The sequence below is a fragment of the Triturus cristatus genome, chromosome 8 (genome assembly GCF_964204655.1).
Source record: "Triturus cristatus chromosome 8, aTriCri1.1, whole genome shotgun sequence".
In the NCBI taxonomy this organism is placed as follows: domain Eukaryota; kingdom Metazoa; phylum Chordata; class Amphibia; order Caudata; family Salamandridae; genus Triturus; species Triturus cristatus.
The window spans coordinates 221,232,712-221,257,914 of record NC_140591.1 but is presented as its reverse complement, the minus strand read 5'-3'; the positions used below and the strand labels follow the sequence as shown (position 1 = coordinate 221,257,914).

The following is a 25,203-nucleotide window of genomic DNA, read 5'->3' as shown; positions in this document are numbered from 1 at the left end:
CTGATATGTACATTTAGAAGTTAAAAACACCCAATTCTTGAATCCTACAAAATGAACATTAAACATATAGCATCATAATTAATACTGCATAAATAAATCAATACAACGTCATAAAAAAGTAGTACAACTTCATTAGGAAAACGACAACGCATGCTCTACTAATTCTTAGGACGCTAGATCTCTGGGACATTGGTGAGTCAAGAGACATTGAAGTTTCAACAGGAAACAAATGATCCGACACGAACTAATGCTGATTAAATTACATGATATTCTGTCTGATCTGTTCTCCCACTGTGTTGTCCTTTACATTTTATTTTGTGATTTTGTTGAGTAAGTGCACAAAAAAGTAACCCTCAACCTTAGCATGCGTCTGCTACAGACCACATCATCAACATGCAAAGCATCAGTTAAACCTTATCTTAGTTAAGAGCACTCGTAGTATAAGCCAACCAACCAATAAAGACAAAATTAAAAACATAAAAATTACATAGATAGGTAACCACTATTAAACAGCTCTTGTCAATTCATGGTGGGTCGGAATCTCTGATGTCATCAAGTTTGAGATGAAGGTGGAGGGTTGTGTTTAGCAAGCAAATAAGAACAGAATGGAAATACAGGTGCTTTAGATCATAACGCCTTATAATCACACCTGTTATAACTGGTAGTACTATCTATAAGATCTGAATTGGGATTCACAGAGCCCGAGTGTGGTTTGCTTATGTTAGAGTGATGCTAACGAGTATGAGTTATTGCAACATTGTATTATGCACTTTAGATATGGTCGGTCATGACACACTTTATTATTTTATTTATGGGTTACATGGCTATTTATCTCTTCACATTTTATCATAAATAACTTTTGCTTTTTTACATTTCTTTAGAAATGGGTTGATCCCTTGCTAGTAATCCCAAATGCTATAAACTAATTGGAAATCTGTTTTTTAGGAACCAATTTTATGCACTGTTTGTATAGAAGGAACAAGATATGTATTCAAACAAGATCTTAATCCACTGCGTAGCTTCGATTGTTTCTCCACATTTTGGAAGGAAATCTTTCTTCAATGGCTGAGCTGTCTTTTACATGGGATTTAAATTCAGGTACTTTGTAAGCCTATATGTGTAAACAATATTCTGACCGTGTATTCTTTTATCTGTTTTATTGAATTTTGGTTTTAACTTTTGTACCATTTTTTGCAGAATAAAGGTTTTTTTTAAACTTGGAATGGGGACCAGATGTCGTTAGGTTGAGAGGTATATGGTAATATAGCTGCCCTCCCCTTATAAATTACACCAGACATAATGTGAAGATAATTATTAATTACCATAAGTGCCAAATACAATTCATAAGGTAAACAACAGTTGTGCTGTAGTAAAAACTACTAGATCTTAGAAGGGTGACCGAGCACTGTACTGTGAAGGGTCATCTGCCAAAAAAACACTGCCCAACAGCAGAATAGAAGAGGGACTATGTACAAAACTGGGCAATTAGATATATACCAGTCAATAACGTGTGTAAAATGCACAGCGATTGAAGGTAACACATAGGGAACTGGACTGAGGTACATTTGTAAGGAGTTAAGGGTGAGTGGGAGTGTAGGACAGGCAGAGTAGGCCCAATAGCAATGCAGTTGGGGACAATATTCAATAACTCAGCTGTACAGAGGGATGCAGAAAGAGAGCAGACTGTGCATACACTTGGCAAAGAGGGGTTACAGACAGTTCCATGTGTAGTAAGATAAAGTCAGGGTTTGTAAAGGGCCTTTCACTGTGGAGTTGAAAATTGTAAGTGTAGGATCAAGGCTTGTATACCTAGGAAGCGCTTTCCTTAGATTGGGCCATTTTGCGGAGAAGGTGCGTCTAAGAGGGAAATATTTTTAAAACACAGAGTTTTGAGAATGAATGTGTTAGTTCTTTTTAGGTTTTTGTCAGATAGTTTGGCCAGATACTTCCAGTTTTTGAGTGAGACGATGGAGAATTGACGAGTATGAGCTTGTAATGGAGACAGGCAGTCATGTGGTAAGACACAATTCATTTTAGAGACTTTTGGATAGGAGTTATTCAACTTTTCTTGTGCCAGTGGTCAATTTAGGGAGGCAAGAGAAAAAAAATGTAGGTAATCCAGTTAACAGTGTGTTTCCATACTCAATCCAGGATTTCTCAAGTGCTTGTACAGCAGTTTTAAATTAGTTTATGTGAATTAAGGGTCTAATGTCATGCAGTAACTTTAGTTAAAGTCAGTAGTTTTACCAACTTATGATATCACTCATTATAGGAATGTCAAGAGTCAGCTGTCAATTCAGCCTGAAGCAGAATGAGTTGGTTGATGTAACAATCTTATGAAAGCTGTTTAAAGCCTGTAATTTACCAATCCAGTCAGGTCAGATGACCTTGGACCCATTAGGTGATTTGCAGAAGAAATCTATGTGCTTTGTTTATTGAGCTTTATCTCTCTGGGATCTCCAAGAGCTGGTGTCAGAGGCATTTGCTTGGTGCACTCATGTTCTCAGTGTTCTCACAGTGTAAATATAGTTGTGCATCATTCACATATTGGTCAATGTCTGTACCAGAAAACATGTCAAATGGTGGTTCAACTTATAGGTTGAACAGTAAGGGATCAAATCTGCCTAAAAGTCCAGGGACGATATCCATCCAAATATTAAACTATTCGGTGAAAGTCCTATGTTCCAATGTAATGCTTGCACAATGGTCTATGACACAGGTTTCAACAATATTTAAGGTTCATGAATAACTCATAAATCAGCAAACCAGGGACAATGCAAAGACATTCCAAAATGATGGTCCAGATTGGTCCTTTTTTCAGGAGCATGAGTACATCTGAGAAAGTTAAACAAATGTGTAGAAAAAACACACTTTAGAATTTCTCCATGAATGCCTCACTGTGGTGCATATGTCTTGTAAACGTATACCTCTGCCTCTTGATCCCTCCCTTACAGTATCACAAATAGAAAACATTTGTGTTTGCCCTGTATTAGAATATATGACTTTCAAAGAATATCTTAATATTTGGGTGAGTATCATCCTTGGGTTCGGTATTGGTAAATTTAATTTGTTAGGGAAGGCGACTCAAGGATCAGTTTCGCTCTCTTTTCATATGAAAATTAACATTGATAAAGTAAGGATGGACCCATCTAGTACCCAAATGGGGCAGCGATTGGGGCTGACAGGGAGTCACCTGTTTTGATACATTCGCTTTTGCTGAAGAGGTAAGACATGAACTAGTGCGGTACCATAACCCCGATGCCCAGTTTATTCTCTATGGTAGAGGATGCTGAGATCAATGGTACTGAAAACAGTCAATGGATGAAGGAGTACCAGCATGCAACAAAGTTTTGAAGGAAGTCATGGATAATTTTGAGAATGGAGGTTTTAGCGCCATGTCCTGATCCAAAATCAGATTGTTGAATTCAGATTTATTACTGATTAAGTGCATAGTCAGTTAAAATCATTACACTTAAATATACATAACATGTTATTCAATAAATAGAAAAGAAACACAACACAATCAGCAATTATTGGATTAGGATAACTAAAACAATTATTATGAAAAAAAGGTTGATTACCGCTAGGCAAGTTACTTCATTTGGTATGTTGTTTCCGTGTGCGATGACAAGTCTTTGCTCTCACAATTGCAAGCACTTTCCTTCGCCACAAATAATGGTACATATTTACCGACCCTTACGTTCAAACGTGTATTTTTGGGGTTGAGGCCCTTTATAAGCACTTGTCAGTTCTTACTTTGGCTCAGATAAAAGGGTCCCTCAGCAGTTTCCATCTTTCACGGAGCATACCAGGCAGACACGTAGGATGTGGAATATCCTTTGTCAGATGTTAATTGTTCTAGTAGTGTTCTGCAGGTGGAGAGTGGACAATGGACACCAAGGTGGCTGATCAATAATACATTAAGAACCACAAATATGAGTTTAATAGGGCTGCCATAATTCCTTAAGGAAATCCCCAAAAAAAGCAAGGACTGAAAAAAATTAAGTTGCAATTATAAGAGCCAACTTACCTGCCTGTTGCATTTAATGCCTCGCCACTGAATCTGTCTATTCCTTCAGGGCCGTAATTCCAAAGCACGTTTTCAGCAGCGATGAAGTATTGTCTTTCACGTCCAGTCAGCGGAGGAGTGGACAACTTGTCGCTGCAAGACTCTACGTTGTAAAGGGCCTGCATTCCAGCTGCAAAGATGAAAACGTTAGTACCTTCCATTAACTTGAGTATTAACATTTGTGGTATCAAAACAACTAAAGTGTGGCAATTTAATTATTAAAAAATTGTGATGCTACTTTCTTTATCCCATCGGAACTTTACACTCTTTGTAACTATTAGGGTGTAGTTCAATTGTTATGCAGATCTGATATCTATATGCATTTTCCAAATAATCGCAGGTACTGGATGTAAGAAATTAGGTGTATAGGTTAAGGGGGTGGTGGCCCTACTTAAGCAATAACCACAATTCTTAGACTATATTTTAATGAATAAAATGACATTGAAATGACAACAAAAAATAGGAGGAACCAGCAATATGAATGTTTAAATTTTAATTAAAAATAGCACCAAAACCGTTAAGTGCTAACAAGGGCTGAAGCGTCACAGTAGAGCAGGACCGAGGCTCAATTTGAGGCCATCTGTGAAGCAGAGTATGTAGGACAAAGAAACAAGGTTCGACCCGCTCGGAGGATTTACCGTGGGACTTAGTCTCATAAATGGAAGTCCAAAATCTTCAGCAGAGCAAATCCTCAGACTGTGGCCCAGAAGGGCTCCACAAGGTCGACAAGCTGTCAGGTGAGGTCCCAGTAATGCCGCTGACTATTGGTGGGAAAGCTCAGAGTGTCAGAACAATTCTATTTTTACTCCAAAGGAAGGTCCCTTGCAAGCCAGATATTTTTGGTGCCTTCACCCGGTAAAGATATCTACGCTTGCATTTCGTAACATTTTTGGAGTTCACATTCTAGCAGTAGGGCAACGCTGAAGGCTGTAGCAGAAGAGGGCTCCACAAGGCCAGATACCTTGTCCGTGAGGTCCTGCTGAAACAGATTTGTTGCTTTGGAAAAGCTATAAATGGGGAAAAGGAATCTTCAGCCCCAGGGAAACGCACCTTCGTCGGATCAGCTTGGCAGGTATGTCCACGTCCTCCGGAGGTCTTAGAAAACAAAACGTTTCTAAGTCCCAGGTTTCTCAGGATATTAGGAGGAGTACACTATGACACAGCTCAGGGTTCTAGGAAAGCTGGGACAGCCTGAGGAGGTTAAGACTCCCAGGGGAGGACCTGACCTGGCAGTTCGGGCCGGACAGTTCCTATTGGAGCAGGGTCAAGACTGATTTGCAAATGGCTAGGTCCATAATTAGGTGGCAGGGTGTGCAAAAGAACAATGAGTTGGAATGCTACATCAAGAGATTGCCAGTGTTTGGACTTACTGAAAGCATTCCTCCCACCACATTTTGTTTGTTTGATGTAATGCCCTAAGTGGTAAGGGTATGCACAGACATGGTTCCCATGCTCATTGCGCCACTGGAACCAACTTATACCAGACTGATGAGCCACAAACAGGCTAAAACAGGTATTGGGTTGCATGTGTTCCGGATCAGGGTCAAGACAGATTTGCATATGGCTGGATCCAAACTAAGGTGTCATGACAGGCAAAAAATGATAGGTTGGAATGCTACCCCCAGAGATTGCTAGTGGTTATTATTATTGCAAGCTTTCCTCCCAGCACCTTTTGTGTGCCTGTGACAGCGGAGGGCCCTTTTGAAGATAAATAAGTTCCTGGGCACTGCACAAATAGCCCTCCTGCCAGCAGAATTTACCTTCCCACACCCAAGCAATTGTCTCATACTCTGGGAGCAGTTTTCTCACCTCATTGAGCGCTAGGCACTAAGAGGGCTGCAGCTTGAGGCTGATACAAAGTAGCCTACAGAGGCTTTAGGCAGGGGAAAAGGGGACTTTAAAAGTACCTTATCCTTAATATTTATTAAAAATCTGACTTCACCAGTGCATTGGCTTTTAATACATACTACAAAGAGTCCAAGAATGAAAGCTTTAGCAGTTTCCCACCTAGAGATAGCATTATTAAATGTAATATTACATTCCAGTGTTTTCCTATGATATAGCCAGCCTTGCTGCAGTGAAAATAGTTTTGGGGCTTTTTCACTGTAAGGACATGTCTACATTAATTTTCTATATATCCTACTTTTAAATACCATGCACCCTGCCTTATGAGCAGTAAGGCATATTAAAGGGCGACTTATTAATATTTAAAAGGAAAAGATTGGATCTGCAAAAGGTTTTATTTGTACAGGTCAGATTGCAGTTTAAAAGCTGCTTTAGTCCTGAAGCCTTGTTTTACACTGTCATGGTTGGCACAATGGATGCTGCTGTCCTCTAGTGACATTTAACTTACAGACCCTGGGTGTAGTTTGCACCATATACCAGGAACTTATAAATAAGTTACATTTTCCAATTAGGGGTATATATCAATTTCATTATTTTGAAAGGGGCAGCAAAGGTCTTTACCACTGGTTAGCAGGAATAATGTCTACAGAGTTCTACTGCCAACACAAACAGTTAATGCAAAGGTCTGGGGGTACACCACGCAAAATGTTTGTCACATCCTACAATGAGACACCTGACAGAGTTTGTATACATGGTAAAAAAAATACCATTTGATTCAAACATTGGAGACAAGCACCTAGGCAATTTTTGGATTGTAGAAGGGGGCTGCTATTTACTCAGTGGAGTAAATGTATTTAGGTACACCTGTAACCAACACTGACCAATCACATGTACTGCAGTCTTGCATCACATTACAGTCACAGAACTTGATCCAGGTCAAAAGGAATAGGAATGCAGGAATTTCACTCTCTCATTTATTATTTAACTTTCTAGGGTACACACTTTTCTAACCACTTATGAATGGATGGGTATTTCTTATTGGATAAATAAGTAATAGGTAGAAATTAACCTAAGAGGTGGGAGACAAACCCAGAGTGGAAAAGAGCATCCCATCCATCCGTTGGGCAAGCAACTACAACGGAGACACGTTCTTCACTGGTCATTACTTTTACTTTAACAGCCTTCTGTCTCCATGGAGAAAGAGGCTCGTTAACAACAGCAATCAAAGTGAAAAACCATCAGTGGAAATGTCCATACCCCGTATCAAAACTCCTCTCTGACTCTCACTTTCTTTTTTGAGGCCTCTGCTTATCCTTCCTTACCTCAGCATTGGCCAGAGTCCCATCCACACTCCTGGCATCAAATAAACCTATGCATGCGGTGAAGAAGGTGCATACCGCAGTATTGAAAAAGAGAAGACTACTTCCCTCAGTTTCAGCAGAAAGGCTGAACTCTTCAACGCTGCCTGGATCTCGTTCTCAGGGCACTACCAATGGCACTGCTCCCTCTGGTATCTCCCTAACAGCAGAGCAGCTAATAGGTGCTAGCGACTAACTCAGCACCATTCAGAAAACAGCATTGAAATATCACTACACTGGGTTTTACAATCAGCAATTATTAAAAAAAAATATTTATATTTATTTTTATTTGTTTATCTGTACGAAATCAACATAGTAACAAACCTACATTATCATGACAGCTATCAAACACTGAGTCAGCAACAGTGATCACAATTCATACTGAATCCCTCTCCGCTCCAGATACTGTGTTCAGTTCACAAAATGTCCATCAACAGTTTTCCAAATTCTCCCTTTCGGATATCAAAGATAGCCAGGACAGCTACCTCCCTGTGCATACGATCGTTCCTACTACTCTCATCCCACCATTTCCTCCCATCAACCCCATATTTCCTCAAATTTTGTTTTACACCCACACGCTTTGTAAAAAAAAAAATTTCCATCATTTTACAAAATGCCATTCCAGTTTCCCAGTCATGGTGCGTTGGAGGGGAGGTGGGGGGGTTCTGATACGTTCAGCATTTATGGTAGTGGAGAGGAATATACAACAACCACACTGTAATTAAAATAAATGGGCACCATGCATTGATGCAAAAAGTACAAATTTTTCTGTCTACAACTATGTTATGAAATTATCTGTAAGTAGGTTTACCTTGTATGTGATCATTAACTTGACAGCTCAGCAACCAATTTCCAAGATTCCATGTATTCATCTCTGCGGTTACAAACGTGGCAGGAAACAAGTTGACCACGTCAGCTCTGTGGCCTCTGTTGGTGATGGTGTGGCCGTGAAAATAGGCAGAGTGGACATCAACCTCATTACCCATTCCAAACAAATGCCAGGACACGCGTTCACCCGCACACATGTCCAGTCCTGGTAGATTTCCATACAAGTAGCCATTGATAGCTTAAAAGAAAACACAAGATACACATATGATAGAGTGACGTTTCTGCGGTGCCAGCACCTCAGTTGTTCTTTATATTTAGGTCAGACTGAAAAGTAGGTTAGAGTTTTGAACTGCATTTAAAACAATGTCGGATCCATGACATATTTTTCTGATTCCCGCATAACATAATTGTTGCATCTTAGTGAAGCACGTTTATACCGTAGGTGGTTATCCTAACTATCCAGCATGGATCCAGCCCTGACGTCACACATGAGAATACGCCTTATGAAATATTTTGAATGTGAGATTACACCTAATGAAAGGTTCAGAATATAAAACAGCACCTGATGAAGGGTTTATGACTTAGACAACTAAAAATTGTTAGAGATTTGTTATGGACCAAAGCATATAGTTTGAAAGCAAAACCTACCTTGGACAGTTTTTTCCTGAACTGTAGATTTTTTGGGGGCACAAACTATGATAATCCAGGGATGGAACTTTGCGAATAAAGGGAAAATGGGAGATTTTGATTAGAGGTTGGAGGCCAATGGGCACGTTTGTTTATCCCTATTTAGATATCTTTGAATTTCAAATCCTACTTTATTCAAATATTTTCTATCACTATCCTGAACAGAAAAATTGTATATGTGGTAAGAAACGCCTTTCTATCTTTTCACCAGCAAACTATGCGATCACTGCTTGGATGCATGGCTTTGAATACTGGAAGACTTCACTGAAATTACTCATAGGTGTTGGGGAGGATCAACAGGAAACACTGCTTTATAGCCATGCTCGTTTAGAGTTTGGTGGTAAAAGACTGACTCCCAAACATCCTTCTTTAGAAGTTATAGCCTTCATTCTAAGACAAAGAATTTGTTTAATATCCAAATTGGGTACCCTTTCTTAACAAAGCAGTGGTGAGATGGTAGGAGTTAAGGTCTGTCATTTTGTGGTTAAAAACCTAGTTCTTCCCAGGTTTAAATTGCTTGATTTAAAAATTCTATGATTATTCAAGTACTGGTGGCAAATGTTTCATGGGAGTAGTGAAGGAGAGTTGCCAACCTATTTCTGGCTCATACTCTGTCGGATGTGCGAGGTTTGGATGCAGAGTAGCTCAGCAGAGATCTACTTCAACAGCAACACAATAAAGGATCTCCAAGTGCTAGCTGAACTGCTACAGGCCCCTGTAGATCTTCTTAATGGACTATGCAGATATAATTTTTTGTACTTCTATAGTCAATGTTGTCTGAAGGTATTGAATAGTTACCAAATGAGTTCAAGGCAACAAATAACTTTGAGTCGATGGGGCTCCCAATCAGCAAGTCTCAACGTATGACTCCAGTCCAGCAGCTGTGCTTCCGAGGACTTGTCTTCTTTTCCCTAGCAAAGATTTTGAAGTTTACTCCTTTCCTACAGTGAGTCATCCAAGGCAACCATCGAGAGCAGTGGTCAACGCAACACTCATTATGGACTAAAGCACTCAGTCTTTCTTGTGGGTGATTCAGTGCCCGACAAGCCATCGGGATTCTCTGTGGTGGTTTTACTCTTCCCCAAATACCCATGGGGTCAAGGAGTGGCTCTCTCACACTGCTGTGGGAATGGGTGATTTGAAACCTCACAGGGTATCCGGTTTGATGATTTTATTTCTGAATTCCCATCACTCCTGTTTTCTTTTTCTCCCACTGCACATTTTCTTCTTCCCCTGCAGCAGGTGGCAGTGCTGGGCTAGTGATGGGGCGATTTCTAATTTAACTTTTCCCTCTATGGGGGGAAAAGCCGCTTTGATGATGTTTTTAAGCATCACAATGCTGACCTAGGCCAGCACGCATCCCCCCTCCAGCAGCAAAGCAGGTTACTCGGAGGCTGGAAACCATTAGCTGAAGTAGACTCCACCTCCCCTGGAAACAAAATATGGAGAGACAGTCATCCATTTCTGTAAATGCTACAGTTTTGAAAACTGTTTTCATTTTTTTTTAATACAAAAAAATGCGTTTGGAGAGGAGAAACATTTTAGTTAATTAATATTTGGGTGCTTTTCAGCTCCAGCCTGGAGCCTGTGATTTATTCCAAAGTTAATTATCTGGAGAAGACCCTTTGCTTGACGACAGAAATGCCTTTCCAGGCAAAATAAACCACTCTGAGTTTCAAAAGGAAAGCTTTAATAACGTACATGATTATATTCATTCCTTATAAACAATTACAAATATAACATTAAAAAACACACTAACGTGTATATAAAACTAAATGTACCAAAATGTATTCAAATTATGAACTTGCAGACTGTCTGAAGTTTGAATGCAGTTTCTGGACCCACTGAAAAATGCCTTTTCCCTTCGCAAAGTTGATTTTCCTGCATTCTATGTTTTACATTTGAAAAGGGCAGCCTCGGCTCCGTCTAATAATAATAATAATAATCCACATTTGTAAAGCGCGAACAAACACCCGCAAGGGTCTCTAGGCGCTGGGGGCCGTCGGGAAGATTAAGCAAGCTATTGCCCAGAGTCAAGTGGTGCTGGGCTAATCTGCCACCGGCGCCGGGGATCGAACCGTGATCCCCAGATTCCAGAGTCAGTCGCCCTGGCCGCGGCGCCACACCTCTTCTAAACGAGTTATGTGAATTATTTTACATCCTGCAGCATGGTAATGATGGAATCCTCAGAATATGTTGCAATATCTTAGTTGTTATAAGTCAAGTAGAAGTAGTTAGTTTTAAAGCTAAAGTTACCCTCATGCCATGTGGCCTGGATGATCTTCGGCTTTACCAGGCTCAAGTGCATTTTCATAAAGCCAAGGCTGTACTATAATATGCCAGAGAAAGGTATCTGGCGTCCAAGATATCATTAGCACGGTTCTGTAAGTACCCCTTCAATGATACTTTGCAAGCTAAATCCTTTTAAGACTGGGATACTAAGTACAACAGAAGAATCCTGTTCATCAAAGTTGTTCTACTGGATATCACAAAAGGGGCCTTGCCCAACAGCTGTGTCTGTGCTCAAAACATGGGCATAGATATCATCAATGACCTTTATCTGAAAAATTAGTCATCAAAGCGGCCAAAACTTGCTATTGGCAGCCGAAGTTCATACAAACATTGCTTCATTTCATTGATGCCCAATCTCAGATTCCTATAATAAACGCTATTGTACAATTTCGCTATCTGGCCTCCACTGACATAATCAAACATCAAATGCAATTAATCCAGAATGCTGCGGCATGCCTTACCACAACGCCCTCCAAAAGTGGTCATATTATACCTATTGTTTAGCAGCTCCTGGCTCCCAATAAAACAAAGGATTATTTTCAAATCACCAGTAATCCTATACAGCCAAACTCCAGAATTCCTCACCTAAATGTCTTTATGGTACGCGTCTACATGCAGTCTTCCATCAAATGCTCAATTTCTTGCTAAAATTCCATCTACCAAAAAGTTTAGATTTGGGGGCAGAACTTTTTCAGTGGCAGTAGTAAAGATCTGGTATTCCCTACCAATCTATCTTTTGACCGAATCAATCCTCTTCATATTATAAAACTCTCGAAGACGTTTGTTTAACCTGGCAACAACTAAAGTATTCATTTTAGTAATGCATATTAATGCTAGCGCCAAGTAGCTTGGTGAACATAGCATTTTACAGGAACTAAATTGAATAGAATGAATGCAAATCCACATGCAGCAGTATTTGCCATCATTATTGCGAAATATACAACTTTTGTTACTGAAAAAGCAGAAGTTTGCACAGGGATTGGAATATGAAGGGCAACTGAAAATGGGATCCATAGAGAGTCCAACATAGCACCACTTTTCTCTGTTCCATCAGGTCTGTTCACCCCTTTACTAGTACCAGAAGACAGAATTTCCGATTCACGGGTGTGAAGATATGCAGCTATTGAACTATCAATCTGTAAAGTACTTTAAACAAAACTGCGGACTTTAAGAGCCAGAGTCTGTGGGGTGTGTAACCCTCCTGACAGCTCCCTGCATTTGCATCTACAGAAACATTTATAATGCTCATGAGTGCACTGGCAAAGAACTGAAATATTGTATTAAGTGCTGGGTGACTCTCGATTTCACAACATGCACACTTATATAATCTTTTATCTCAACAAAGTTAGCAGAACCTTCATTAAATGTACAATTGAGCATTCCATAGACAGCACCCCAAGTCAAGCAGCTGAACCAACAGATGGCAGTTATCATAAGGAACACTAGTCCCATCTTTACTTTGCAGCTACAAGGCACAAGGCCACTTATTGACATTTACTTAATACACAATGCCTCAGGGGAGGGTTGATGAACTATCAACAGACATTTCCACCACACTACTTATAAAGTTCCAATTGCTCTCCACTTACCGTGCATTTTGTTGCTCTCCATGAAGTCTTCGTCTTCTTTGTCGACTGATTGTAGACCATTGACATTCATGTTTTCATCAAGGTACCAGCTGAGGTTTTCATCCACAACACTGAACATAAGGACAAAATCCTTATCGACATCAGTCCGACCAAGTCTACGCCCTTCGAGGATCCCTACACAGAAAGCAGAACAACAATCAATGAGGATTCATTTGGAAAGTCTTGAAAAACTCTTCCCTGCCTTTTTGGAAACGAAATGCCATTTTTTAACCATCATAATGCTCACCCCTTTTCTCTCCAGAATGCTAAACCCTCCATTGATATTTGGGACTGCTCACTCATAAGCTTTCATAATCTTTTTATAACCCTCTACAAATATTATGTAGGCCAAAGTTGCATCCCTTTCTTTCTACCCAAAATGTTGGGGATTGTTAGGCTATCTTGGGTTTACAGATTACTCGTCTACGCTCTATGAAAATCTGGCTATTGATGTTCATCTAAAATATGAAAAATAAAGTAAAGCTTTGTGCAAGTAATATGTACTTTTAATACCCTCATGTCTGTGCTACAAAGACAGGCTGAGAGGGAAATCTATTTTGCTCTTTTATGAATGCATAGTTGAAAGTAGTGGTAAATATTCAGTTTCTAAGTTCTTGCACTATGCGGGGGAACTAGGTGACAGAGCTATGGTTTAAAGCAGAAAACATTATATAACAGAAAGCTATATAAAATTCTAAATCCACGAAGAGGACACTTGTGCAGATTGATCAAGGGTTTTGCCCCCCCCCAACAAAACAAAAAAACAAAGCTGAATTTACAAGATAGTAATGTTAAAGATAAAATGGTGACAAGAATTACGCAGGTATTTTTTTTTTATTGAAAATTTACCTACCACTATGTTCACCTGACGTTTCCTCTACAGAGATAGATATGTATATACTTTTGTCCACAAACACGTGTTATCCAGAACTAAGAACTGGGCTATGGCTTCTGACCATGCACCTGCATTTAAGGAAAGGAATCACACACCATCACCCAGAATTTCAAAATACTCATAAGCCCATTAGCAATTCATAACTTTTGGAAAAATCGAATAATATTTGTGAATGAGCGACAAAAATGTATTGCCACACCCATCATGAACAGCAAGCCACATGTGTTTTAGGGGGGCATAGAATATTGGACACAAAGATGCCAAAATGCAACCATGTTAAGGAACATTTTGAAACATAAACATTGCAGCAATTTGCCATGAGGAATGGCTGCAATATTTGGGCCCAAGGTCAACTCGAATCCAGTGAACCTAAGAATCTGAGCCATTTTTAGGTCTCACGTGCGTTGCAGGGCAGAGCCCTGCTCTGCCTCCGTGAGAGATTTTGAAGGAGAGGACTTTCAGAAAAGGGCTTTAAGCCCCGCCCCTCATTTCCATTAGCCGGCGTCACTGTATTATGGTAAACGGTGGCCTGCCATTGGAAATGAGAGTTTTCTGTTCACGCCCTTTGTCTCCGAGCCGGACTGGCTCGCCTGCTTCACGGCTGTCGTGAAGCTCTTTCTTATCTTTATGGGGCCATGTGTTTAAACACATGGCTCCATAAAGACAAGAGATCAATGCTTGATAACCGTGGTATCCAGGGAGGTGTGGGGCGGATACAACACACCACTTTTGTTATCCACAATGTCCCACTAGAAGCGAAAACCAAGGAAATACAAAACACAATTTCAGGAAAAACACCGAAAGTTGCAGCCAATAGCAAAATCCCAATTGCCATGATATTTCGGACTTCTACTTCCCCCAATAAAAACGTCTGGAGTGCCCACACACGATATGTCCTATGAGAACAAACACTATCTCCATTTGAGTCAAAGGTTTGGAAATGCAATGGTTTTGTGTTTTCAGTTGAATAACATTGCACCTGGAAAATGAGAACTAACTTCTTGTGAGTCTCCTTGGATATTTACAAAGTCTGCAAGTGGTATAAAGCACAGCTGGGAGGCTAGTTTTGGGCCTCAGATGAAAGGATCAGTTAGTAAACTTTCGTTGTCACAAAGCAGTACATCAGCAAGGCCCAATTTTTCTGAAATCGAACAATTATGAGATATGCAACATAAAGAAATCTTAAATCACCTATCACCAATTTTTGAGAGTACCAAGACTCAAGAAGACTAAAACTAGTGTCAGGCCACTACTAAGGGGTGTAATAATGGAATCAACTTCCAGTCTCTGTTGGAACAGAGATATCCTACCTACAGTTCTGGAATCTTTAAAAACAAGGTTATTTGTGAGTTAGTTAATGGCTAGCAATTTATCAAATAAGATTCTCTTTTTTTTATAATTCTTTTTATTTAACAAACAAGAATCAGCACTGAAACATGAACCATGTAAATATGTTACAAACAGGAGGAGTTCATTTGGTGACATGTTGACAATACACAGCGACAAGCAGAATGAAAGCAGTGGTACATCAGGGGGTACATCTCTTATGGTGAGGACAAGTCATCTGAGCTAGTGCTGTGTGGCGGACTACAGATCTCTCCACGGTACGTGTTCCAAGCCTTTCAGATTAGTGTCCATTTCTTAGGGCAGCCCCTCGCAATATATACAGTCTTTTCTCAGATCATACACCAATCCATGCTTTCCTTCCATTCCATGATAGTTGGTGGAGTAGTGGCTCCCCATTGCTGGGCGATATTCCTTTTTGCCAACATGAGGCCCAGCGTTACCCAAATCTTACCCATTCCGCTCAAATCTGTGGGTTCCAAAACATTTAGTAGGCATCTCTTTGCCTCAAGGCAGATGTCCAGTCCCAACACTTCATCTAGAACTGTACGTATTTGACGCCAGTACCTCTGAATAAGATCAAACTCCCATATTATATGCATAAACGTTCCGTGAGAGCCACATTGCCTTCTGCATTCTCCCCCTTCAGCACTCCCTTTTCAAACCAGGCAGGGTCCAGTAATGTACACCCTATGTAAGATTTTAAGCTGGACTAGTCGTAACCTGGCCGAGATAGCCACTTCCCTTGGGGAGGTCAGTGCCTCTTGCCGTTCATCGTCGTCCAGTTCAAGGTCATCTCTTTCCCACTTTGCCCTGGTGACCTGGTGCCCTGGTGCCCTGGAGAGAGTCTGCTGTGTTATTTATGAGTTTTTTGTATGTGAGGGAGATCACTTTTTCTGGTAAGTAGCCATCGAGCAGTCTATCCTCGAGAGGTGTGTATTCTGGGGGAGAAGAGCCTTTGGGTAGGTGTGATTGTAGTGCGTGACGGACTTGTAGGTAACTTAAGTCTTCTGTGTTGGCAAGCTCATATTTCTGTTGCAGAGAAGCAAAGGTCGCCACGTCGCCCTGTACCCACATATCCCCAATAGTCGAGATTCCGATGAGATCCCATTTATCAAAGCCTTTCGACTTCCAAAGGTCACCTAGTCTCTCGGAGTCCCAGAGGGGTGTTGCCAGTGTTAGTTTCCGTTCCCATCCCAGACTCTTGGTGGCTGTGTGCCAGACTTGGACCGAGTGTTTTGCTGGCCCGGTGAGGGGAAATCGCCTTGGCCTAGAATAAAGTGCCCTGTTATAGTTCCCACCTGGGAGGAGCTATCGATCCATAGTGTATCCCGGATCGTCCATTCGACGATATGTGCCATGAGTGATGGCTGCAAGGCGTGCCACCCAGTAATACTTCTTTAGGTCTGAGAGACTGATCCCACTGTCATACCAGTTGAGGGTGAACTTGTTGAGTGAGATTCGAGGTTTCCCTCCCCACAGCAATTCCCTCTGGAGGCCCTCGATTTCTTTAAAGTAGAGAGCGGGCACTGGATCTGGGTATTTCTGCAGCACATAGAGGAAGCGGGGCAGGGACATCATCTTAAAGAGTGCCGCACTGCCCAGCAATGAGAGAGGGAGTGCCTTACATGAGGTGGCATCCCGCTTCAATCTTTGTAATGGTGGCAGTAGGTTACGGTCATAACAGAGCTGAGGATTTGAAATCACGTGTATCTCCAAGTATTTAAAGCCCATAGTGGTGATTTGGATAGGACAGCCCTTAGGTACAGCGGGTGGGTTCTCGTGCAGAACGTAGATATGAGATATACCCCAATTAATGGAGTAACCAGTGAATCTGCCAAAGATCGCAAAAATATCGAACACTGCAATCAGCGACACTTTTGGAGCGGCTAGAAACAAAAGGATGTCATCCGCGTAAAGCGAGATGCGGTCTTCCCATGATGGAGCCCATCTTAGTCCGCATATAACCGGGTCTTTGCGGACCCATGCCGCCAGGGGCTCCAGGGCTAGAGCAAAAAGGAGGAGGGAAGACTGCAGATTTTTTGTTGTTCACTTCAACTTGCGCCAGGGGTTCCGAATACAGGAGCTTGACCCATTGAATAAACCCCTCTCCAAATCCCATTTTTGTGAGCACGGCAAAGTGGTAAGGCCATTCAATGGTGTTGAACGCCATTGAGGCATCCAGTGAAACTATAATTGCTGTCTCTTGTAACGTGTCCCGTTCTCCCATCACGCCATGCACTCTACGGAGATCCAGGACCGTATTTCGTTGTGGCATGAAGCCCGACTGGTCTGGGTATACTAGGCCACTGATCACTTTTACGAGGCGGTTAGCCAGTAGCTTAGCAAGTATTTTAGGTTCAGCATTTAGAAGAGAGATGAGCCTGTACTATGTGCAGTCTGTCCTGGGTTTGCCCTCTTTGTGAATGGTAATGATTGTGGCTATCCGCTGATCTAGCGGTAACATCCCCTGCTTCTTGCTCTCTGCAAACAAGGAACGCAGGGGTGGGGCTAGTTTGTCCGGCGCAAGTTTATATAGTTCAATTGGTAGGCCGTTTGGTCCCAATGTCTTGCCCGCCTGGAGGCATCTGATCGCCGTCGCAATTTCATCATTAGTGAAGTCACTGTCTAATAGTTCCCGTTCATCTACTTGTAGGACAGGAAGGGCAATGTCCCTGAGCAGGGACTGGGAATCCTCTTCCATGTGAGAATTGTACGTGCTATATATGCTACGATGTTGGGCAGCAAACATGTTGGCAATGGCCTGAGGGTCTGTGATGGATAGGCGATCTTTATCAATCAATTCAGGTACCAGTCTGGATGTCAGTTCTTTCCTGTCCAGCCAGGCTATGAGCTTGCCCGCTTTGTCCCCGAGGTCATACACCCTACTCTCCGTTTCCCTCCCTAAGGATCTCACCCTCGCCATGGCTATCACTTTATATTCATCTTGTTTAAGCTGCAAGGCATGGACCCTTTCCTGTGTCATCTCCTCGTCGAGCTCCCTTTCTAGACTGAGGACCTCGCCTTCCACTGTCACCAGTTCCTTCAATCTATCCATACGCGCTCCGGCTATTTGGGAAAGCGCCTGTCCTCGAATCACCATATTAAATGCTTCCCATAGTGTCTGGGGGGAGCCAACCGTGCCCTAATTTTCCTGGAAGTACAGGTCCATGGCCTGCAGTAGGGCATTACGTATACCGGAGTCTCAGGGAAGCCATGTATTTATGGGGGCTATCCTACCTACTCCTTCCTGTCCCAGCTCCAAATGAGCCCACACCGGGGAGTGGTCAGATATGCCTCTCGCCATGTGCCGGATTTCACGGATATGTGTATCAATTAACATTCTTAGTCTTCACTCTGATCTTCTCAATTCTTAGTGCTGGAAATGCCCTTTCAGGTCACTATGCACTTTATAAGGTGAATAAATAAATAAATGTAAAGTGCTTTATTATCAAGCTGATCCTACTGTAGACAGAATGTATTAATGTGTGTGACCCGGGAGTTCAAACATAGTGCACGTTTAAACAGTATTTCATACTCATTTACAAAAGCCAAGAAAGTAGAACTATGCAAAAAGGAAAGGGTGACGAGACCTTGTGTTGAATATTTCAGTCTTTGAGCGAAGAAGCCCCAACCAGTTTTCTTTCATCCACATTCTGATCAGCACTCAGTTATTCTTCCAGGAAGTTCTAACTCTTGCTAGACTGACCCTTAATGAACGAACAAGTCCGATTTTCTGTTATTTTTGTTACATCTGAAAAGTATGTGTAAAGCGTCTAATATCAATCAGAGGCATTATGTGGACAAAAAGTGGAGTGCATCATACATTAATTAAATTTTGTGATGGTTGACTGATGAGAGATATTATGAGTCAAGACAAAAAAGGCTAGAGTAGTCCAAATCAAAATCTAAATTAGCATCTCATAGTCCATGCTGTTGATGTGTGCTTGCCATGCCAACAAGATGAGGATTGACAGCTGCTTGTACATGCAGCTATCCCAGGTCTTCGAAACCAAGTGCATCTAGCTGCAGTTTAGCAGATTGAAGAACGTCTTAAAGAGTTTTAAGAGAATCACTCAAAGCCCTTATAAGGGTCCTGGACTAGATCACACTAACTTACTAAAACCTCCTCACATCTTTACATACACATCCTCAACGTACACCCTCTACAACCTTCTAATCTAACCTCTCTCTCCACTCACAACTCCTAGGCAGTCCTTCACCAGACATTGACTTTACTTCATACTTCTGATTCTAGATCATACTCATTTGCAGCAGACCATTTATTTTAGACAACCTTTACTCCCCATCCACTTTCTTACTTGGCTTGCTCGTTGCTCCCTTTGCTTTTAACCATCCAATGAACGTTTATCCTCTAATCTCCATCTGAGCAAATGCCCATTCTAAAGTTAGCTAAAACTCATTGCTTTTCACTGACCCATGTAGTCAACAATTGATAACCTTCTTACCCTGGCCAATGACATGGTCACTGGCCTTCCCTACTCTTATTGTTTTGAAACATTCCGAATGATGACCATGTAGTGCTGGCCAAACTGAGAAAACCTAATGTTGATGTACACAAAACCTGGCAACACCTCCTCTTTCATTTAGTTTATGGGATGATTGACCAATTTCCTAATCCTAATCAACTATCTTGGTAGTCTACTCTGTGCTCTTCTGCTGGACGCCCTCTCTGCCATGCTTAAAATGTTCACCTATCCCAATCCACTTCCACCTCCAATGAACACCACCAGACAGGCTGAAGCTCAACTCAAAACGCAGACTTATTAAAATTTCTCACACTGGACATCAAATCTATACATATCTTTTCTCCTCCATACTTCCCAAACATCACTTTCTACACTCCTTTCATCCGCATCCTATGCAAAACAGACCCAATAGCTCCATGTGCAGCATTCCATTTCAAAGGATTTGCTTTGCTCATAACCTTGGAAGATCGACCTCCAATGAAAAAAATTATTTGAGGCAACCAACAGCATTGAACTCCTCCAACCCTCACTGGAGATTCTAGCCATTCACATAAAATGGTTTGCGTCTTAGGTATGCTTTGGCACCTCTGACAACTGCCAATGCCACAAATGTGTTTTTCATTACATATTACTTCATCCCTGAACAGAAAGACCTCCCCAAATATTCCTCCTAAGAATTATCAAACTGAGGGGAGTTATGGCTGCGTACCAAATTATAAATCAAACATTTCAGAGCTTTTTAGGTTTTAAGGAAAAAAGCATAATACTCTTTCAAATGCAACTTTTTCCGGGAATTTTAAAGGTTTTTCCCCTATAATGTAGGTTTGGTATGTAGCCGACTACCATACCATCTTTTTAAGAACTTTTCTAACTGACTATATTATAACAATATACTTCAAGCAGGCATGGGAAAAAGTGTCAACTTCTAATCAAAACTTCTGGGGATGGAGACACAATTGTTAATGTTAAGCATATTTAATCAATTGGATATAAGAAATATGCGATGAAGAATTCGAAAATTATTTGCCTGTGCATCAGTATACTCCACCAGAAGATCACTTAAATAAGTAATCTGCTTCCTCCATATCCTTCAGAGAGACTGTAAAATCCCCCAAGCTGGATGCAAGTTACTACCAACTTTCTATGTGCTTTGAAACCCATCTTGAAGGAGAACTGGATGGAGCATGCTACACTGACAGTAAAAGAATGGCACTATCCGGCATGAAGAAAACTGACCATGCTGACCGTCTCTGGGTTCCCAATCCAAAGGAATTTCTTACAGGAAGTCCAGCAAAGCAGAAGAATAGCAAATATTAAGGTATTGTAGACCTACAGGCAATATTGTACTTCACCGGACAACACTAGGAGGTTCTGACCAAGTTCCTTAATACAAAGATGGGGCTTGGGGAGAGATTACCAAGACTACACAAAGAATCAATCAACCTGGGACCTCAGACTGATAAAACCTCAGTAGAGCCAAGCTGGAAAAGCTATTACTACTTTAACTTTGTTTAGAGCAAAAATAAGCTCTCTGCTGTTTTCAGAGTTGGTCAAATAAATGTATGACAGGAATAGTAAAGCTAAAAGCTACACAGTGATCCCTAGGGATAGCAGAAGAGAATTTTGTGATAGAGCAGACAGAAAATGCAGAAATGTTTAACAGCTTGAAACATGAACTAGCCCATGTCTAGAATGAATGAATCAAGTGAAGGATAACTATGGAGTGGGTAATCGGTAGGTGGTTAGAATTGTAACTAGGGACAAACGTGAGACATTTTGCTACACAAGTGGTAATGATCTGGGTATGTTGTGTTGTCTGAACCAGACGGTCCCCAGAGAGCAGTAGATGATTTGCCCAGTGTTTCAGTTCTCAATTAGAGGAGAACACCTTAGTTTTCATTACCAAGTCTCTTAACTCGGAACAAACTACTCAAGTGGTAGGTGAGGGAAACAACAACAGCTAATGCCACAAGTGACCAAAATGCCAATTAACTTCAGTGCCACCACCCGCAAAAAAATAGCTGAATCACTCGCTGTCCTCATAAATCCCATGACTGAAGTACCAGTTTTGTGGAAGTTCAACATTTATTATGGTGCAGCATAATCTCTTTTCAAAGAAACCATCTAAGATAAATCTAATAAAGCTACCCTGAGGAGACTACAAGTAGTACAGCATGTAGCAGCTTTCTCGTAGAGCGTCTGCCTCTGCCGCCCTGAAGACCCTTCACTGGCTCCCGGTTCATAAAAGAATTTTGTTTGAATTACTGTTGACGACGTTCAGAGCATTCCACCAGCTGGGTCCTGTATACCTCTCTACAAGATTCAATCCATATATCACAGCGAGGACACTTAGATCTAGTTCTGCAAACTTGCTTAACTGCCTGGTTTCAAATTGACAACCAAAGGAGGGAAATCGGCAACGGTATTGGGGGCAAAGGCCAAAGGAACTTAGAGCAACGGAACAGGAAGAGCAGTTTAGAAAGGCTCTAAAGACATGGATCTTTGGAAAAGCAGATGCCTGTTGCCTGGCCCTGATCTAGCTCCTAATCTGATACAGCTGACCTTAGTTATTTACAGCGCCAGGAGACTCCGTTAGGAGTGGCAGTCGCGCTATACAAGCAACACTTTTCATTTCATGACGGTGGAATGTCTAAACTAATTAGCCCTTTGTTGAGTGCCTCTCAGGCACTGACAACCGTAACATGCAAGTCAACTTCTATCAATTACCATGAAGTTTCACACAAAAATGTCCAGTACCAACTGGTTTAGGACCTTGCCCAGTTATGTAGATAGCAGGAGATGCTCAGGCCAGTAATGTGGGACTACACCTTTTGCTTAGAAAACCTCATTGAACAGGAAGCCACTTGAAGAATATTATAGCCTTTTGGAAGGCTTAGGGAAGGCATGAACAAGATGCGTCAAAGTACTGTAATTCTGTATAACATTTGCTAATTCACCCGAGCATGATAATGACATTGAGTCATTCAATTTGGATTCAAAAACCTTGTTCCAGACTCTGCGCCATTCAATAAGCTATCATCTAAGAAAAGGAAGTTAAATTACTGCCACACACAAATAGGACTGGAAGAGAATAAAAACACCCTGTTCCCTCATACCATCGGGCTAGGGACAGTCTGAACACCAAACTGCAAATATGACTTTTATTCATAAATGGACTACAGCAATGGTGTTGCCATTTTCTGACTCAAGGTAATGATACATTCTACATTTAAAGGATACCCATGCAGGACTGAAAGCAGTACTCCAAGATGTAGAATGACACATTCCTTAACTGGTGGATTATGCCAAAAGACACTGGTCAGGTATAGAAAAACTAAACTACATTCCTAACTCTAGACTGAGCAGTAACTGCAAAATACTGAACTATTAGTAAAAGAGTTTGTTCAGTTAGAAAAAGTTGTAACATACTGCCCCTTGTGTTCAAAACAACCAACCTGGAAGCCAAAGGCCACAGTTTGCAAGCTGACAATTTTAAGCACAGCCTTGGGCAGGTGAATATCAATGCCAAGATTTTCTCAAGACACCCTCACCCTGAGGCTCCAGAAATAATAGATGAATTCCCCATGTTATATTGTAGCAGTACAACCACTCTAAGCTACTAATAACCACATGTGCACTGCAGAAAGCTTGTGAGTGGAATCTCCAATCACAAAAAACCTATACTGCAACATCACCACCATTTTTCTAATTTCTTAAGCAAATGTACACCAAGAATTTCTTTATGAATCTCAAACGATAGATGGGGAAAGAGACTGCAGTGCTACAGCTTAGGTTAAACAAGCCAACTTCTCTCTTACCATGCATCAAAGTATCATTTAGGACATGCTAATAACAAATGAAAGAATTCTGTACAGATAAGAAGTAGCATTTCACTCCTATCAATGGCTGCCACTGCATTAGAATTATTAAGTAATAGTTCTCAAAGTTTTACATAAAGAGAACAGGCATTGTTGAGTAGAAAGAACAAGAAGAATAAAGTGAGTATTCAAAAGTACTGCAAGAGCACTCTGTGGGCTCAAAGAAAGACATTTCTGAGAAAAACTCTCCAAATGGAACAGTGGAGTGCACAGACCTGCAAACAATGAATCCAGATAGTTGAACTATTAAGACTGTGCTAGTTGAAACGAATCACTTCACCAGGTCTTCACTGGCATACCCAGGAAAAGACCAGAAAACAGCAATAGTTACGTTACCAGGATACTTTGAGAAAAGTAGTTTGTGTCCATCAGATGACTGGATGGCATTCTACCCAAGGAAGTGAGTTTGACAGCAATCTGATCCGAGAAGTTCTGATTCTGGAAGTGTGCCAACTGCCAAGAAGTCAAGTCTGTGTGTTCTGCTGGGCTATCAATACTGCGCACCGTGATATTCAGTGGTGAAGCTAGGTTTTGGTGGACTGTTTCGGCAGACTGCAGTCCTTGTAGTGGCCACTGGGTGGCAGTAGGTGCACACGCCTCAGGGCTTGCTCACCGTACTCAAGCAGAACGTTTTTTATGCCATAATGTTCATTGTATTTGGGAGGTGGTTGAAATTCTGTGCTGGTCGGAGCCAGGTGTATTTCCAGTCCGAGCCAGGGGGCAGAGAGTGCTGATTGGAATAGCTGTTTAGTTAGTCCCAGACTGCCTTAGTAGTCTGGCTGTGCACAAGTGCAGCCCCACCCCGCCCACTGTCATTCTGTATGTCGGCTGATTGTCACATACAGAATGACAAGGGGCCAGTCTGGGCTGTCAAAGCATGTGGCGCTCTCCTCCTGCCTTGGTCTAGTGCAGGGCATTCTGTTTTAACAGTACATATAGAAAAAAATTGCATCTCACCAGATGGAAGAAATGTACAGATTCCAGTTAATGAAAAGAATCCATCCAAAGAAGTTAACAAGCATTTGCAATGCAACAGGTCTCGCATTTACGTGAGTTTGAGCTATTGGCATTGTAAAAGAAAATGCCTTTTATTTATGTTTTGGTTTTTGAAACATCATAAAAAGTATTGTCATTTACAATGCCAGTAGATTAAACTCGCGTAAATGCGAGACCTGTTGCATTGCAAATGCTTGTTAATTCTGCATCAAGTCTTAGAATAAACAATACATTCAGAAGAGGGGCCCGCCAGCTGACTAATCTGGGGCGCGTGCCACTGATTCACAACTTACAGTTTAAGTCTTGGACAGAGGAGATGCTCCTGGATTACTGTAAATCCCCCGATCTGCTGATTCTGACCTGAGGGCTAGGGGGACTGCAAGTAGAAGGATGATTATGTTAAAACAAATATAATAGTGTTCTCCCATTCAGTATGGCCTAGGCAGCATTCGCAGTCTCGCCAGCTCATGTTTTATTCTCCCTCCCGTTTGTTATCGTACTTCATTCTCATTGCCAAACCTTTTATTTTAAATGTATCATTAGTGCACAAGTTGGCCCAGAGAATGTTTATAATTCTATCCTGATGACCTATTCGCCCCTGAAAAACGTGATTAGATATGCGATTCAGGTGGGCTAAGCAAAGGGGAACAGTGCATACTCTTTTTAGGGTGCAACAGCTCTCTCTGCCCTCCGTAAAGATTTAAAACATTCATTGACATCCTAAATAGGTCTGGTCTTGGGAAGCTTGTACGATGGATACATGTGTGTGTGTTTTTTGTTGTTTTTTTTGTTGAAAAATACAATTTTATTCTATACTTAAGACAAAAATAGCCATCATCTAAACGTTGTGGCCATGTTCCTGTAGTAAACATTGTGGATTAAAAAATAACTTG

At 41.3% G+C, this 25,203-nt stretch overlaps 1 protein-coding gene across 1 annotated transcript in view; it reads right to left on the bottom strand.

Annotated features, from left to right (window-relative positions):
- Positions 1-25,203, bottom strand: part of HEPHL1 (hephaestin like 1) — a 384,637-nt gene that overhangs the window by 214,677 nt on the left and 144,757 nt on the right. Inside the window, exons 4-6 of the mRNA XM_085621400.1 lie at positions 12,669-12,842; positions 8,084-8,338; positions 4,031-4,199 (exon numbers count right to left, since the gene is read on the bottom strand). Of these exons, the coding sequence (XP_085477526.1) occupies positions 4,031-4,199; positions 8,084-8,338; positions 12,669-12,842 (598 nt within the window). The remainder of the gene's footprint in view (positions 1-4,030; positions 4,200-8,083; positions 8,339-12,668; positions 12,843-25,203) is intronic.